At 39.3% G+C, this 16330-nt stretch overlaps 1 protein-coding gene across 1 annotated transcript in view; it reads right to left on the bottom strand.

Moving 5' to 3' along the window:
* Positions 1-1425: 1425 nt before the first annotated feature.
* Positions 1426-16330, bottom strand: part of TMEM200A (transmembrane protein 200A) — a 97142-nt gene continuing 82237 nt past the window's right edge. Inside the window, exon 2 of the mRNA XM_055433590.2 lies at positions 1426-4331. Within this exon, the coding sequence (XP_055289565.1) occupies positions 2843-4318 (1476 nt within the window). The 5' untranslated portion in view covers positions 4319-4331 and the 3' untranslated portion in view covers positions 1426-2842. The remainder of the gene's footprint in view (positions 4332-16330) is intronic.

The following is a 16330-nucleotide window of genomic DNA, read 5'->3' as shown; positions in this document are numbered from 1 at the left end:
ATGGCAGCCTGAGCAAACTAATATAACCCAGATAGGCCACAGACCTTAGAAACTTTTTAGGCTGGAGGCAGCTAGTTCATGGTCCAGATTTACTAGAAGAAGACATGGTTTACTAGAAGAAGACATGGAGTTTATGAGTAATCTGCAGTATTTGTAAAAGACTAAAGGAAATGTTCAAAATATAGTCTAACTAAAATTCCAGTTTCATTGCTTTGGGGTGGAATGACACCAAGTCAATATGGCAACATCAACTACTTCACATTTATCGAAAGCTTTACTTGGCAATATGCATTTTTGATTAATTTAAAATAAAATTATTTGTTGTTTAATAAATTGATTTGTTTGAAAGTAAAATCTCAGGTTTTTTGATGGAGAGGAGATTGAACCGAAATCACTGCTTGAGCTCCCAATTCCTTTTTTTAAGTCTTCCAAGACCCATGCTGTTTAATCCTCTTCAAATTGCCAGAGCTCTTTCAGGGGTTAGCTGAGCAAATTATATTGCTTTAGTCATTTGTCACATTAGGGGTGTTGTGAGCCATTGTTTTCAAATCTAGGAGTATCACTGATGTAGCTAGATGCTATGTATCTAGCTATTTTCCTGAAAGTCAGAGAAATTTTAAGTGAAAATGATCTTCAGTGTATTAGTCAGGGTTCTCCAGAGAAACCAAACCAATAGGAGATTAGATAGATATTAACACATATATACTTTTAGACATATATACATATATTTACTATGAAGGATTACCTCTAGAGCCAAGAAGTCCCACTATCTGCCAGCTGCCTGCAAGCTAAAGAGGCCCAGGAAAGCAGGTGGTAGTTCTAGCCCAACCCAAAGGCCTAAAAACCAAGGAGCCTTTGGTTGAAGCCAATAGTATAAGTCCCAGTCTGAGTTCCCAGGAGCACTGATTTCTTAGGGCAGGAGAAAATGATGGCCCAGCTCAAGTAGAGAGAGGGAATTCATCCTTCCTCTGCCTTTTTGTCCTATTCAGGCCTTCAGTGGATTAGATCATATCCATCTGCATCGGTAAGGGCAATTCACTTGGTCTACCAATTGAAATGGTAGTCTGTTTGGGAGACACCTTAATAGACTGCACCCAGAAATCTGAACATCCTTTAGGTAGCTAACTTGACACATAAAATTAAGTATCACATCCAAATAACAATATATCAAAATAGCTTAATTCAATAGGTAGATGGACCTAGCTCATTAATCTAAATAAAATAAAAATTAAAAAAATGAAAATAAAGAAGCCATGGCACCCAGTGCAGATGTTAGGGTATCAAGCACCTTCAGTAGAATATATATGAAGTTTGAAAAACAGTACTTTAAGCAGAAATGTATTTCATTCAAAAAATAATAGCAAATATATGAAGAGCACACACTTATATTAAGACTGGAGGTTTATTAAATGCTTTATCATAAAATATTAAGCCCACACTATTACAATACACAGGCTTGATGTTCTAACAAGTAACACTGTGCCTCAACCCAGGGAAGTTCATGATGCCAATACAAGGTGGAATTGTGGGGAATTACAAATACAGAGATATCTTCCTTTTCCTCTTCTACAACTGCAATACTGACGTTCAGAAATGTTTACACATTGAGAAAAACTTGTGAAATTTCCTGAGTGTTCCATTAAACAATTTTTTTAAATTAGGTTACCCTAATGGAAAACATGAAAATTTCCTGGTGGAAAATCTATTTTAATATTTATTACCTTCAATAACTGAGAACCATAATCCTAAATATTTATTATACCATAAGAAAGTCTTTGGAATTATCATAAGGCTTTCTAGAACAAGATAAATTTCAAGGCAATGTACCAAGGACTAAATTTTATCCAACCACCAACTTAGTGATATGCAAAGATAAAAGAAATGTCAAGGTTAGCTGATTTTCTTCCAAATAACAGGAACTAAGAAATATTAGGGGAAAACAAGGATGTAGGAATGAGTGGATATGAGATGAGGAGAGAGACGGCTAGGGAAAGGTACTGAGACTAGTTAGCATTTACTAGCATATGTTTTCATTCATTAGTCAACATTTTCTTCATATATATAAATTATTTCAAGATAGCACTTCTAAACACTAAATTGGTTCATTCATTTTTCAAGTCAGTTGCAAAGAAATTTCAATCCAGAATATATAAAGTTAAAGCTAAGAGCATTTTGATACTTACCCCTAAGAACATCTGGCATTCTCAGCCATAGCTCTTGAATACATGGTTTCTTAATAAAATATCACTAAAATAGAACTGATGTTGAAAAAAATACAACCTACCTAGAGCTCAGGGTACTTGTCACAACCAACTTTACCAATTCATATCAGTTACTCACACAGAACTAAACAAGTTAAACCAATTCAATTATTTACCTTGAACAGAAGCCAGATATTTTGTCTTTTAAATAACGTAATCAATCCTAAAGCAGTTTTTCAGAAAATGACACCTAAGATTTGCATTGAATTTATACTTCCAGTCCACACTTTGGTACCCTGGCTTTTCTAAATTGGACACTTTGCTCTATGTGTGATCATCGATGAAAGAACTTTAAAGTAAAGAAAAGGAACTTTAATTTGGATGGAAGTATTTTGTATTCATATTAATAAAAGAAACCATGCTTTTGGAAAAAATAAAATCACACGTAGTATACAGAGTATTGCAATCATAAGTAATCCAAACATATAACCATCTCCATTACACAGTTAAGCAGCCAGGTCTAATATACTACAAACCATTTGATTAAAAAGGCTTGTAACCAAAATTTTAACAAGGAAACACCAATGAAAATAGGTTTAAAATATATATATATCCTTGTAAAATAAGATATGTTTTTGACATTAAAACCTTGTTTCAGAAGTTCCCCGCTTCAAGTTGTTACTCAAAAACTCATCATGTTCAAAACTCAAATTATTGTGAGATCTTGAGATCATAAGAAGCTTCTCCTTATTAGTAAAGTCTTTCTTGATTGCAGCTTGGGGCACAAGCAGCCTCTCCATTGGGTCCTCTTTGTTCTCTAGTTTCATATATCCTTTGCTGTTGCTTCGATCCAACCGAGGCCAGCTGGGATGTTTTCGTTGTTCTGCCTGAACGGTTAATGTGGAGTGACCCCGCTCTAAGTCTAAGGATTTTGAGTGTGATGAGAGCAAATGCAAGGATGTGTTGGAACCAAACTGTCTTCTAGCAGCCCCAGGAGACAAAAGCTGTCCAGTTCCAGGTCCAAGGGCCACAGAGGACTTGTACTGACTTGACAATGACTCCCCAATGGAATTATTCCTTGGGAGCATCAGACTAACTGGCTGGAAGGGCTGACTAGGATTGGGCAAAGGGACCATAAGGGAGTCCATTGACAAATTCCTTGACCTACTTTTGAGGTTATCAGCATCCTCAGTGATGTTATCTATGCTGGGCTCATCAATCACACAATTATTAAGTTTGATCACAGGTAATGTAAAAGCGCTGATGGACGATGACACAATTGACTTGGTTTCACATTTCTTAGGGCCACTGCTTTTATCATCAGTTATCTTGGAAGGAGGTGGATAGAGGCCACAAACAGAGGCAGAGCTGTCAGAGAGCAAAGGTGGTACAAGATGCCCAAAACTCTTACTTTCATTCACCACAAGCTCATCCTCCTCGACAGAGCTGTCCATCCGAAAACTGCTTCTGAATCCTGAAAAAGAAGCAATGGTATTTGCTGCCAGTCTTGAAGCACAGGAGTTCCCATTCTGCTTTACTTCTGTTTCTCCCATTAAACCAGTGTAGATGCCATTCAGGTGTTTTTGCTCCTTGATTCTCAGAGTGTGGATGTCGATGACTGTGGAATAGATGTCCCTCATGTGTATGATTTTGGTTTCTTTGTCACGGTTCTCGTGAAGAATGGCATTAGCACAGATGAAAATGAAAATGCCAATCCCCATTGTGAAAGGGCCAAGCATTTTCATTTTATCAGAATGCAAATGTTGTTCAAAGAAGCGAACCACAACACCGCCTTGGTTCCGGATGACCTGAGTTTCATTTGTTGACAATGTCGTCTCAGCATCAATAAAATGTTCTTTATGAGGCCAATATCCAAGGACTGCCATTGCAATTCCTACTATGGAGATAAGGACTCCTAAAATGAGGAAAAAACCAGATGGGGAATAAAGCCGGATTTTGCCTCGAACAACCACAACATCGGCCCTAGGTCGACGCTTGACTGGTTTCTTCTCCTGGGCAGCAGGCGACGGGCTAAGGTTGACATGATGCTGTGATCTGGCAGAGTCTTGCCTTTTCAAGGCGGCCAGGCCAGTAATCACTCCACCAGTTGCTATCATAGCAACTTTTATTCTGGAAAGAAGAGAAAAAGATGTTAAATCTATGTTCTGAGGTACACTCATCATTTCAGCAAGTGTTTCTATATTTTTGTTGTTGCTGTTTCATGTAATGCGATGGGGCAGAAGAATGTCTTTTTAATCAACATAATTTGGGTAGAAGTTTCATTTATTGGCTAATATAAAATTCTATAGATTTCCTTTTTTGGCTGAATTAGTGTTTCTATTATTAAGGAAATGTGAGCTCAAGGTACATTTTCCTTAAGTAATTTTATGAGTTAAAATTATATTTTATTGCTTAAAATTATACTTTATTGCTTAAAATTATAAAACCGTTTTCTGGTCACAAGATACACATATTCTCTTTTTTTCTCTCTCTCTCTCTTACACACACATACACACACACACACCATCCTTCATTATCTATTATTTTAAAGAAATGAAAACATCCAAAACACCAATAGGCCCCAAACAAACCTTAGGTTTACAAATAGAATACATTCCATCAGCTCACAGTTCTAAGATTACTCTTGCAAAAGTCACCTATGAACTCTCAACTATCAAATTTAATTTCTCCTGCTCAATTCTCATCTTCCTGACTTCTCTGTTTCCATATTACCCTACCCCTCCTTTCTTGAAACTCGTTCTTGTCCAGCTTTTTTATGATACTATGTCTTCATGGCTCTTTCCTGACCTCACTGACTATTTTGATTTTGACTTATTTTTCCTCACCTAGAAGTAGACAAGTTTCCCCCAAGTGTCCTGTCCATGGCCATCTTCTCCCAAGTGTCCTGTCCATGGCCATCTTCTCCCAAGTGTCCTGTCCATGGCCATCTTCTCCCAAGTGTCCTGTCCATGGCCATCTTCTCCCAAGTGTCCTGTCCATGGCCATCTTCTCCCAAGTGTCCTGTCCATGGCCATCTTCTCTTCATGCTCTCCCTTGGCATTCATATTCCCTCCTACACCTTCCACTGTTTCCTTAATGCTAATGAGTCCCAAGTCTGTATTTTGAACTGCAGCCTGAGTTTTAGTTTCACATTTCCAGCTCCTCATTGGGGGACCTATTTAGGTACAATCATGCTTCTCCAGCAAAGTTGAGCTCCCCCTCCATCCCATATCACACAGGGGTGGACTCACCTTCTACCCTACCACTTGACTTGTCTGACTTTTTCAATGGCCTCAGTTCTTGTGCTTGACTCTTCATAGTTATCTTTAAGTCCTCCTTTTCTTCTGTCTCTTATCTTCTAATCAGGTTCTAAATCCTAAAAATTTTCACTATAGAACGTCTCTCAATTCTACTCCTTCATTCCAATCCTGCTCTTCCCAGCTTAGTGCTGTTCTTATTAACACTTACTAGACTATTATAATAACCTCCCAACTGGTCTTCCAAACTCCATTTCTCTTCCTCCGCAATCAAGCTTAGATTAATTATCTAAAAATATGGTTCTGAAGTTGTTTAAAGAGTAGAAGAATAGATAAAATATTTCTCACTACTCACCAAAGTTTTAATCTGGGTTTTCAGACCCATGGAATTTAGCTTCATCTCCAACTGCTCTCTTTCAGTTACATAAAATTAAAACCGAACCATACTGCCTATCCTCCATACAATGTTTCTGAGACTTCATTAATAATGTTCATCTGTCTAGATCCTCCTTTACCTCTTTCACATATTTCACATATTATCCTCTGGCTAATCTATACAGCTAATATTTCATTTCTTTATAAAGCCTTCTCTGGCTAAGCAAATCCCACATGAGTTCATGCCTCAGAGCATTTTAGCAAATTTTCTATGGCACTCACCATCTTACAGTGTCTTAGTTCTTCCACTACTTGTGGTCAAACATCAAGTTTAACTCTCAGTTTTGTTACCAGAAATATTTGATATAATACCTTACACATAGTTAGTGTCAAGAAATATTTGCTAAAATGCTCAGTATGGGAATAATACCTCTCCTGAGATTTCTGTATGACCACAGGATTATTATACTAACTTTCCTAGTTTAAAATTTGAACAAATGTAATGCCAAAACAAAAAGCAACATTTTGTGAGTTGGTAAAATATTTGTCATTACTTGTAATGAATACTTCTCAAGCTGCCAAATCTGGCTAGTAGAAAACAGAGAATATTTTAAGATCCGCAAGGTCTCTGGCAAATTTCTAAAAGAGTTTTTTCATGGTATCAAATTCTGTCTTGTGAAATCAAGCTCTCCTTTTGGATTTCTATTTATGATTTCTGAATTGTGTTTAAATAACATGGTGGTGGATGGTACCTACAGTTTTAGTTAGCTGAACAAGCTGGTGAATAAATCCAGCCTTCATTGGAATTATAGCTTGGATTAAAATAGCTGAATGTTGGAAGAACAAACCACAATCTAACCCACAGCTCTAGCCTATGAAGTTTATCAAAGTATGCACGCTACAATTGAGGACATCCACTAAACCTTGGGTAAAACAAAGCTGTGTCCATTTATGTTTTCTTGAACCAAATACCAGTTCGAGTGTTTGAAAAAAAATGCTTAGATTTGATAGCAGCCATCTAACTCAGTTATTTCCATTTAGAAGGATGAGGATTTAGTCTGAAATCTTTCTGAATAGAATGAAAACAAGGGCAAAAGGCTTGCATCTGGTTTAAAAGCAACCACGGTGAATTCCCACTCCATATGCATTCCGAGTCCTCCCCAACTTGTTAAAACATTTTCTCCTTATGATGCCATTTTCTATTCTTAAAGTTGATAAAGGAAAAGGGGATGGAAGAGAAAAAAATTTTTTTGAGAAATACAGATGAGGAGAGGAAGGTAGAAAAGAGCAGAGAGGGACTGGGTTCTTTTAGGAAGAAGCAAAGCTGGTTAGACAGGACAGGAAGAAAAAGCACAGGCCGGATAACAGTGTGACTGAGAGGAGGAAAGACACCCGGGGGAGTACAGAAATTAAGTCTAGAACGAGGGGGAAATAAAAGCTCACAGAGTTTCTTCAGCCTGACCACCCTGACCAGCCAGACAGGCACCAAGACGCCCAAGGATTAGCAAGTTCAGGTTGGATGTCAATGTCCTCCCTCAATTCCGTACAAAACAATTCAACACTAAAGGAGCTTCTTTCAGGACTCAGAGCCCCAAACTGACCCTAAAGGAAAAGCAAAAATGCGCACACTCAGTCACTGCTTCAAAGAGCTTAAAAGCTAATGATGGGGCTGGTATATCTACATAGAACAGAATGTGGCAACCCCTAGAATAAAAGTTTCAATCAGGCAGGACTTTTACAGCAGGCTTCATGCAGATGAGAGCATTCTAACATTCATCAGCGTGAAAAAAGCAAGTGAATGGCATTTCAGATAAGGTCAAGAAAGAAAGAAAGACCGGGGAACAGAGCTCTGGCCGGCCTTAGCACACAGCACCAAAGGAGGGAACCAGGCTGGTCTAGAGAGAGACGGAGGGCAGGTCTTGAAAGGTAGCAAGTCATTCCCAAATGCTTGAATGCTAGACTCATGCTCAGTGGAGTTAGAGGAAGATGCAAAGTACATTTGCTGTCATCTTGGGAAAATTAATCTCAACTTGTACATGAGGGGCTGATATTGGAAAATCACTGTTCAGTTCAGTCCCTCCGTCGTGTCTGACTCTGCGACCCCATAGACTGCAACATGCCAGGCCTCCCTGTCCATCACCAACTCCCGGAGTTTACTCAAACTCATGTCCATTGAGTCGGTGATGCCATCTAGCCATCTCATCCTCTGTTGTCCCCTTCTCCTCCTGCCTTACTTCTTTTCCATCATCAGGGTCTTTTCAAATGAGTCAGCTTTTCGCATCAGGTGGCCAAAGTATTGGAGTTTCAGCTTCAGTATCAGTCCTTTCAATGAATATTCAGGACTGATTTCCTGTAGAATGGACTGGTTTGATCTCCTTGCAATCCAAGAGACTCTCAAGAGTCTTCTCCAACACCACAGTTCAAAAGCATTAATTCTTCGGCACTCAGCTTTTCTTATAGTCCAACTCTCACATCCATACATGACTACTGGAAAAACCATAGAAACCTAGTGAAACTGTAAAATCTAGAAGGAGTGAATACACAAGCCTCAGCAGCGTCAAACTGCACCGTCAACTTGATCCAAAGTATTCAGTATACACAAAATAGCCTGAGTCTGCCTATTTATTTATTCTGCAAAGCCACATCTCCTCCATTCTACATTTTACCACCTTTTTTTTTTTTTTTTGGCTGGAGGTAAAGGGAAGGGAGAATAGGGATCCTGTAAACTACAGTTTTCTTACCATAACAAATCATAGCATCCTTCTAGGTTTTAATAATAGTAATAATAGCTAATACACTGGTCACAGTCAGGCATCATTCTAAGTGTTTTGGTATAAGAACATACTTATTATCACAGCAGTTCTGGAAATGGACACAATCATTATGATCTCTATTTTGCAGATGAGAAAACTAAGGCTCAGGGAGTCTAGGTAAGTTGCCTAAGGTCGCACAGCTCAGAGGTGGCTACAAAGCCTGTGCTCTTACAGAATTTGAGATGACATGGGCCTCCACATTTGCTTTCACTTGAGGTCTTCTTTACCTGCCCATTTTTCTTATTTTGATTCCTGTTTCTGTCAGAACGCCAGACCCTAAAGAATGCTTTGTACCTTTAGAACAGTGACTGCACGCTCAGTTGCTCAGTTGTGTCCTTCTTTTGCAATCCTATGGATAACCCTCCAGGCTCCTCTGTCCATGGAATTTTCCAGGCAAGAATACTGGAATGGGTTGCCTACTCCAGGGGATCTCCCCAACCAAGGGATGGAACTGCATCTCCTGTATTGGCAGGATTCTTTACCACTATGCCACCTAGGAAGCCCCCTTTAGAATGGTGACTATGAACCAACTGTCTTCCATTTCCATTTTTATTGGGAATAGATGAGAGTGAAGGTGTGTCCTTGGGTGAGCATTGACCTCTCACATCTGTCTAGTTCCCTTTCAGCCGATGAAGGAACAGACTCAGAACAAACCAATAACCACCCCAACTCTCCTCCTTTCTCTACCATCCTGGGTGGGGTGGGCCTTTTCTCAAAGATCCAAGTGAAGAAGTTTTATACGCTGAATTTCACTTTGTTAACCTGGGCACAGAGTGTCTTTTTAATCCATCTTTCTGGACCCAAGCCTTCATCCAAACTTCTGAAAATTGAATTACATACTGTAGTATTCCATTGGAGACCTCCTCCTAGGTGGGCATTTTTAATTTATATAGATATTCATTCAGTTCAGTTCAGTCGCTCAGTCGTGTCTGACTCTCCGCGACCCCATGAATCACAGCACGCCAGGCCTCCCTGTCCATCACTAACTCCCGGAGTTCACTCAAACTCATGTCCACAGAGTCGGTGATGCCATCCAGCCATCTCATTCTCTGTCGTCCCCGTCTCCTCCTACCCTCAATCCCCCCTAGCATCAGACTCTTTTCCAGTGAGTCAACTCGTCGCATGAGGTGGCCAAAGTATTGCAGTTTCAGCTTTAGCATCAGTCCTTCCAATGAACACCCAGGATGGATCTCCTTTAGAATGGACTGGTTGGATCTCCTTGCAGTATAAGGGACTCTCAAGAGTCTTCTCCAACACCACAGTTCAAAAGCAAGTAACTAGTAAAAACTGGTATCTGGTACTATAGTAGATATAGGCTTCAAAATATGCATCCTGGCCTGAAGAACATAATGATAAGCAGCTATTTTTTAGGCGGTCATTCAACTAGTTATAAATAAGTCTAACAAGAGAGTCAGCTACACTTGGTGCTTCCATATTCTCCCAAGAGATATGATTTTGTGAAATGACAAGCTGACAGATAGTCTTCTGTAAATAACCCAAAACAACAACAAAAAATTAGTTCGGGTTAACTTTTAGCTATATATCAATTATCCTATTTTTCATTCTCAGTGTTCATAAATCAGTTACAGTTTTGCTAACAAAACTGCTAGCTATTAGGATCAGCAGCTTCAGCTTAACACAACATGCTTGCTTCTTCACTGTGCAAACCAGGATGCTATTGGGCCATCTCCAGGCCTTTGTGTACCCATTCATTGTAAATCTCAGAAAGCATCAGTAGGAATTCAATCTTATTGGCTACCTTTCTTGCTAGAGATGCAGATTCTTGCATTATTTCAGGGACTCCATTACCATCTACTCATCACTTTGAGCTCATATCCCCTCCGGACCATTTTTATTCTACACATCTCAGCCAAAAGCTCTTTCTCCTTGACAAAGAAGATTTCTGCCTGTGTGTTACATATCAACACTACACCATCTCATCTAACCATCAGATTTATCCTCTCCTATTCTTGCTGGGAGGGATTGGGGGTGGGAGGAGACGGGGACGACAGAGAATGAGATGGCTGGATGGCATCACCGACTCGATGTACATGAGTTTGAGTGAACTCTGGGAGTTGGTGATGGACAGGGAGGCCTGGCATGCTGTGATTCATGGGGTCGCAAAGAGTCGGACATGACTGAGCGACTGAACTGAACTGATTCTTGCTCTGATTGTAATTCTAAAAACCTTATTTTTGTTGTCCTTTACTCTTTTTTTTTTTTTTACAAGTTTAAGCACATCCTAGAATTCACTTTTCATAGCCCTAAATCCGGTTTTTAATATTTATGCCCTCATGGAAGTTTATTCCTGTACACTTAAGTCTTCTGTTGACCATACTGACCTACTATTTTGACCACACGTGAGCCTACTATCCACCAGGTGTGATTCTAGATGCATTCACATGCTTATATCTGAGATAATGGTAAGTAACTAGATTTGGAGAGTTAAAAGCTTTAGAAGACTCTGAATCCGGACATTCCTTAACTAAGAACCAAGAATGTTGTCTAAGATCCAACAATGAAGTAGCAGAAAATAAGACTGGAATTCAAGTTTTCTGACTCCAAGTCCAATGTTCATTCTTGGTTAGATGTCCTTTTTTCTATTATTTTTCATGCTATCTTCCAAGGCCTCACACAGTACCTAGAATGTGCTCAGTAAGTTTATCTGTTGACTGTGAACTGCCTTGATGAAAGCTTAAATACAACTGAAATATGCTAGGTACTAGGGACACAAAGATAATAACACTCATTCCCTGATTTCAAACACTATGGAGTCCAGTGGGAATGCAAAGTATACATTTAAAATTGAATGAATGAACAGCTCTGATGGAGTTATAAGAGAATACTCTTCCATACTATTTGGAGGAATCAGAGAGGCTTCCAAGAAGCAACTGCAGGTCATGGACACCTGGTGCATCAGTAGGAGTTTGCCACACAGATTCAAAGTCATCATTATTTCTCACTGTTTCACAAGGGTCCTTGCTCCATGGTTTTTCTTCATCTTCTCAGCTGAAGTCTGCCTATTATTTTAAATATACTTGATATCGCCTTACTTTTTTGTTTGAATTTTTATTCTTATCTCAAGGTTTAACAAGTTGCCAGACGGTGAGGCTATCTGCCAAAGGGAAGTAAAAATTAATCTATGCCTTCAGGACCAAACAAAAGCATTATATAAAAATCCCATGTGGTATCCACAAATGTGACAGATGGAAATACTTTCTGTTCAAGCTAGAACAGTTTTAGGACTTTCTTCCCTGTAGAGACATTTGAAACTTTTTTAGAAGAGCATTTCTCATCTACGTACTTTCCAGAGTTGAAAGAGAAAATGCCTATGGGTGACTGATAGCTCAATCATATTAAAGTTTAAAAAATAAGAATAGAATAGAAATCATTTTTTAATGTGTAGCATAATGGTTTTGCACATGGGCCTTGAAATCAGAAAGACAAGAGTTCATATCCTTGCTTCATCACTTGATAGCCATGCAACTTTGGACATGTTGTTTTAAACTTTTGTTACATTGGTTCCTCCATGTGTAAAATGACAAAACCCGTCCTGAATAGAGATACAGTACACTGGTGGCAGAAGACCTGAGGGAACTTGAATCCCTACATATCGCTTAACAACTATCCTTGAAAAACTGGTTCATCTTCTTGGAGCCTCAGTTTCCTTGCCTGTAAGATGAGGATAATACCAATAGGTTTGTTAATAGGCAGAGGAAATAATACAGCTCAGTGTCTGGGGGCTAAGGTCTACATCAGTGACAGCATCTGTGTCTGATTTTAAGATCTTCTTAGGGATAAAGCTAAGTTTTATACACACACACACACACACACACACACACACACACACACACATACACACACACTTATGCATGCATAGGCTTCCCTGGTGGCTCAGATGGTAAAAAATCTGTCTGTAATGCAGGAGACCAGGGTTCGATCCCTGGGTTGGGAAGATCCCCTGGAGGAGGGCATGGCAACCCACTCCAGTATTCTTGCCTGGAGAATTCCCATGGACAGAGGAGCCTGGCAGGCTACAGTTCATAGGGTTGCAAAGAGTTGGACACAACTGAGCAACTAAGCACAGCATATATATATTATAATATATATATTTATACATATTTATATATATACATATTTTTATATATATATAAACTGTCCACTATAGTGTTGGTTAAAATAACCTCTCAATAAACAGTAGCTATTATTATTAATTCATTGTTCAATATTATTAACCCTTTCATTGCCCAGGTAGGCAAATTAAAAACACATTTTAATATGTTGAGTTAAATAATTAGTAATGGGTCACTGTACATGGGAAGGAAATTATGGCTGCAAGTTTTTCTGGGATTTACAGTCAAAAACTATCTGAGTGGAGTCTGTGTATTTTAGTGGCAGAAGCATTAATAATTTGGTAGTTGCAAGAAGAGTTGACTGTATATAAGAGAGAGACAGGTGGGAAATATATTACCGAAAGAATAAAGCATGATTTTCTTTTTCAATCCATTCTATTTGTTGAGATTTAGAGAAACGTCTGTGTCAAAAAATATTAGCAATAATAAAAACAAAGTAGATAAACCCAAACCAGTTCATCTGATATTTTTATTTTAATGATGCAATTAAATCAAATGCTTGAGTAATCTGATCAATTCTGCAAGCACCATTCTGTTCCCACTGGGACACCTGAACATAAAACAGATCGAAAATGAAGAGTATGGGTTAGGAATATGAGAAGTAGGGAAGATATTGATAGAGAGTGAAAATTTAAGAAATGTGAATTTTGTGACAAGAAGTTTAAGCTATGATTTTATGTATATTCGGAAGACCTTTGCTAGTCTGCCCTGGAGAGAATGGTTTCTTTATACTTAGTTTGGTTCAACTTCCACATGAATGCTGGAACTAAGGGGATATACAGAATTTTTTATAATTATCAACACGATACCCAGATAAAATGTTACTTTATGGCCCAGTACCTTCTAAACATACAGAAAATGCTAAGAATGTAGAGTGTACTTGGAAATCTATATATATTGTTACTGATGCTTCTATAACCTGCCAGCCTGACAAACTATAAAATATGGGCTTAAACCAATTATGAGCTGTGTAACAATGACATGGAACAAATTTCTCCAAGGTCTACAAGCCAGGAAGCCCACAAAACACAAAAATCTTCAGGAGGCCAAATAACAGCCCCATAATGAGCTGTTAGGTAAAACCCTGCGGAGAGCCAGTGGGAGACATTTTCTGCAGAAACAGAGATATCAGAACTTATTTTCCCCAAAGTAGAAATACACTTCTCACCCTGGACCCCAGTTCTTCAAATCTGAGTAAGTTTTTATAAGAACTGTAATGACCCATGTTCACTGCATTTCCTGGCAGGATGTGGACTTGGAATTGGTTTAAAGAAGCTATTGCTAAAGAAATCACAAACTTACTAAAGTGCAGGAAATTAGCTGAGATACTTCTGGAAAAAGAGCTGAAGTATCTAAATCACAAACTGGACCATTTATATGGATTCCTCCTCTGCAGGAGAACATATCTGGTAACTTCACTTACAGGTAGCATGACCATGTTTTTGAAGAGTTTTGGAAAGTGAGACTCTAAGTACTAGTAACGTCCTTTCCAGTGATTTTAAATGCCTGGAAAATCCAAACACAGGCTGATATTCCTATAAGATGAGAGGGAAAGCTAGAGTGCACTCAGTTCAGTTCAGTTCAGTTCAGTCGCTCAGTCGTGTCAGACTCTTTGCAACCCCATGAATCACAGCACACCAGGCCACTGTCCATCAGCAACTCCCAGAGTTCACTCAAACGCATGTCCATCGAGTCGGTGATGCCATCCAGCCATCTCATTCTCTGTCGTCCCCACCTCCTCCCACCCCCAATCCCTCCTAGCATCAGAGTCTTTTCCAGTGAGTTAACTCGTCTCGGGTGGCCAAAGTATTGCAGTTTCAGCTTTAGCATCAGTCCTTCCAATGAACACCCAGGATTGATCTCCTCTAGAATGGACTGCTTGGATCTCCTTGCAGTCCAAGGGACTCTCAAGAGTCTTCTCCAACACCACAGTTCAAAAGCATTAATTCTTGGGTGATCAACTTTCTTCACAGTCCAACTCTCACATCCATACATGACCATTGGAAAAACCATAGCCTTGACTAGATGGACCTTGGCTGGCAAAGCAATGTCTCTGCTTTTTAATATGCTATCTGGGTTGGTCATAACTTTCCTTCCAAGGAGTAAGCGTCTTTTCATTTCATGGCTGCAATCAGCATCCACAGTGATTTTGAAGCCCAAAAAAATAAAGTATGACACTGTTTCACTGTTTCCCCATCTATTTCCCATGAAGTGATGGGACCAGATGCCATGATCTTCGTTTTCTGAATGTTGAGCTTCAAGCCAAACTTTTCACTCTCCTCTTTCACTTTCATCAAGAAGCTTTTGAGTTCCTCTTCACTTTCTGCCATAAGGGTGGTGTCATCTGCATATCTGAGGTTATTGATATTTCTCCCAGCAATCTTGATTCCAGCTGGTGCTTCTTCCAGCCTAGCGTTCCTCATGATGTACTCTGCATATAAGCTAAATAAGCAGGGTGACAATATGCAAACTTGATGTACTCCTTTTCCTATTTGGAACCAGTCTGTTGTTCCATGATCAGTTATAACTGTTGCTTCCTGACCTGCATACAGGTTTCTCAAGAGGCAGGTCAGGTGGTCTGGTATTCCCTTGTCTTTCAGAATGTTCCACAGTTTATTGTGATCCACACAGTCAAAGGCTTTGGCATAGTCAACGAAGCAGAAATAGATGTTTTTCTGGAACTCTCTTGCTTTCTCCATGATCCAGCGGATGTTGGCAATTTGATCTCTGGTGCCTCTGCCTTTTCTAAAACCTGCTTGAACATCTGGAAGTTCACGGTTCACATATTGCTGAAGCCTGGCTTGGAGAATTTTGAACAAGACTTTACTAGCGTGTGAGATGAGTGCAATTGTGTGGTAGTTTGAGCATTCTTTGGCATTGCCTTTCTTTGGGATTGGAATGAAGACTGACCTTTTCCAGCCCTGTGGCCACTGCTGAGTCTTCCAAATTTTCTGGCATATTGAGTGCAGCACTTTCATAGCATCATCTTTCAGGATTTGAAATAGCTCAATTGGAATTCCATCACCTCCACTAGCTTTGTTCGTAGTGATGCTGTCTAAGGACCACTTGGCTTCACATTCCAAGATGTCTGGCTCCAGGTGAGTGATCACGCCATTGTGATTATCTTCATCGTGAAGATCTTTTTTGTACAGTTCTTCTGTGTATTCTTGCCACCTCTTCTGAATATCTTCTGCTTCAGTTAGGTCCATACCATTTCTGTCCTTTATCGAGCTCATCTTTGCATGAAATGTTCCCTTGATATCTCTAATTTTCTTGAAGAGGTCTCTTGTTTTTCCTATTCTGTTGTTTTCTTCTATTTCTTTGCATTGATCGCTGAGGAAGGCTTTCTTATCTCTCCTTGCTATTCTTTGGAACTCTGCATTCAGATGCTTATATCTTTCCTTTTCTCCTTTGCTTTTCGCCTCTCTTCTTTTCACAGCTATTTGTAAGGCCTCCTCAGACAGCCATTTTGCTTTTTTGCATTTCTTTTCCATGGGGATAGTCTTGGTCCCTGTCTCCTGTACAATGTCATGAACCTCCATTCAGAGTTC

The sequence above is a fragment of the Moschus berezovskii genome, chromosome 10 (assembly GCF_049115385.1).
Source record: "Moschus berezovskii isolate FMDL1 chromosome 10, NW_MosBer_1.0, whole genome shotgun sequence".
NCBI lineage: Eukaryota > Metazoa > Chordata > Mammalia > Artiodactyla > Moschidae > Moschus > Moschus berezovskii.
The sequence above is the reverse complement of the archived record's forward strand: the minus strand, read 5'-3'. Positions and strand labels throughout refer to the sequence as shown.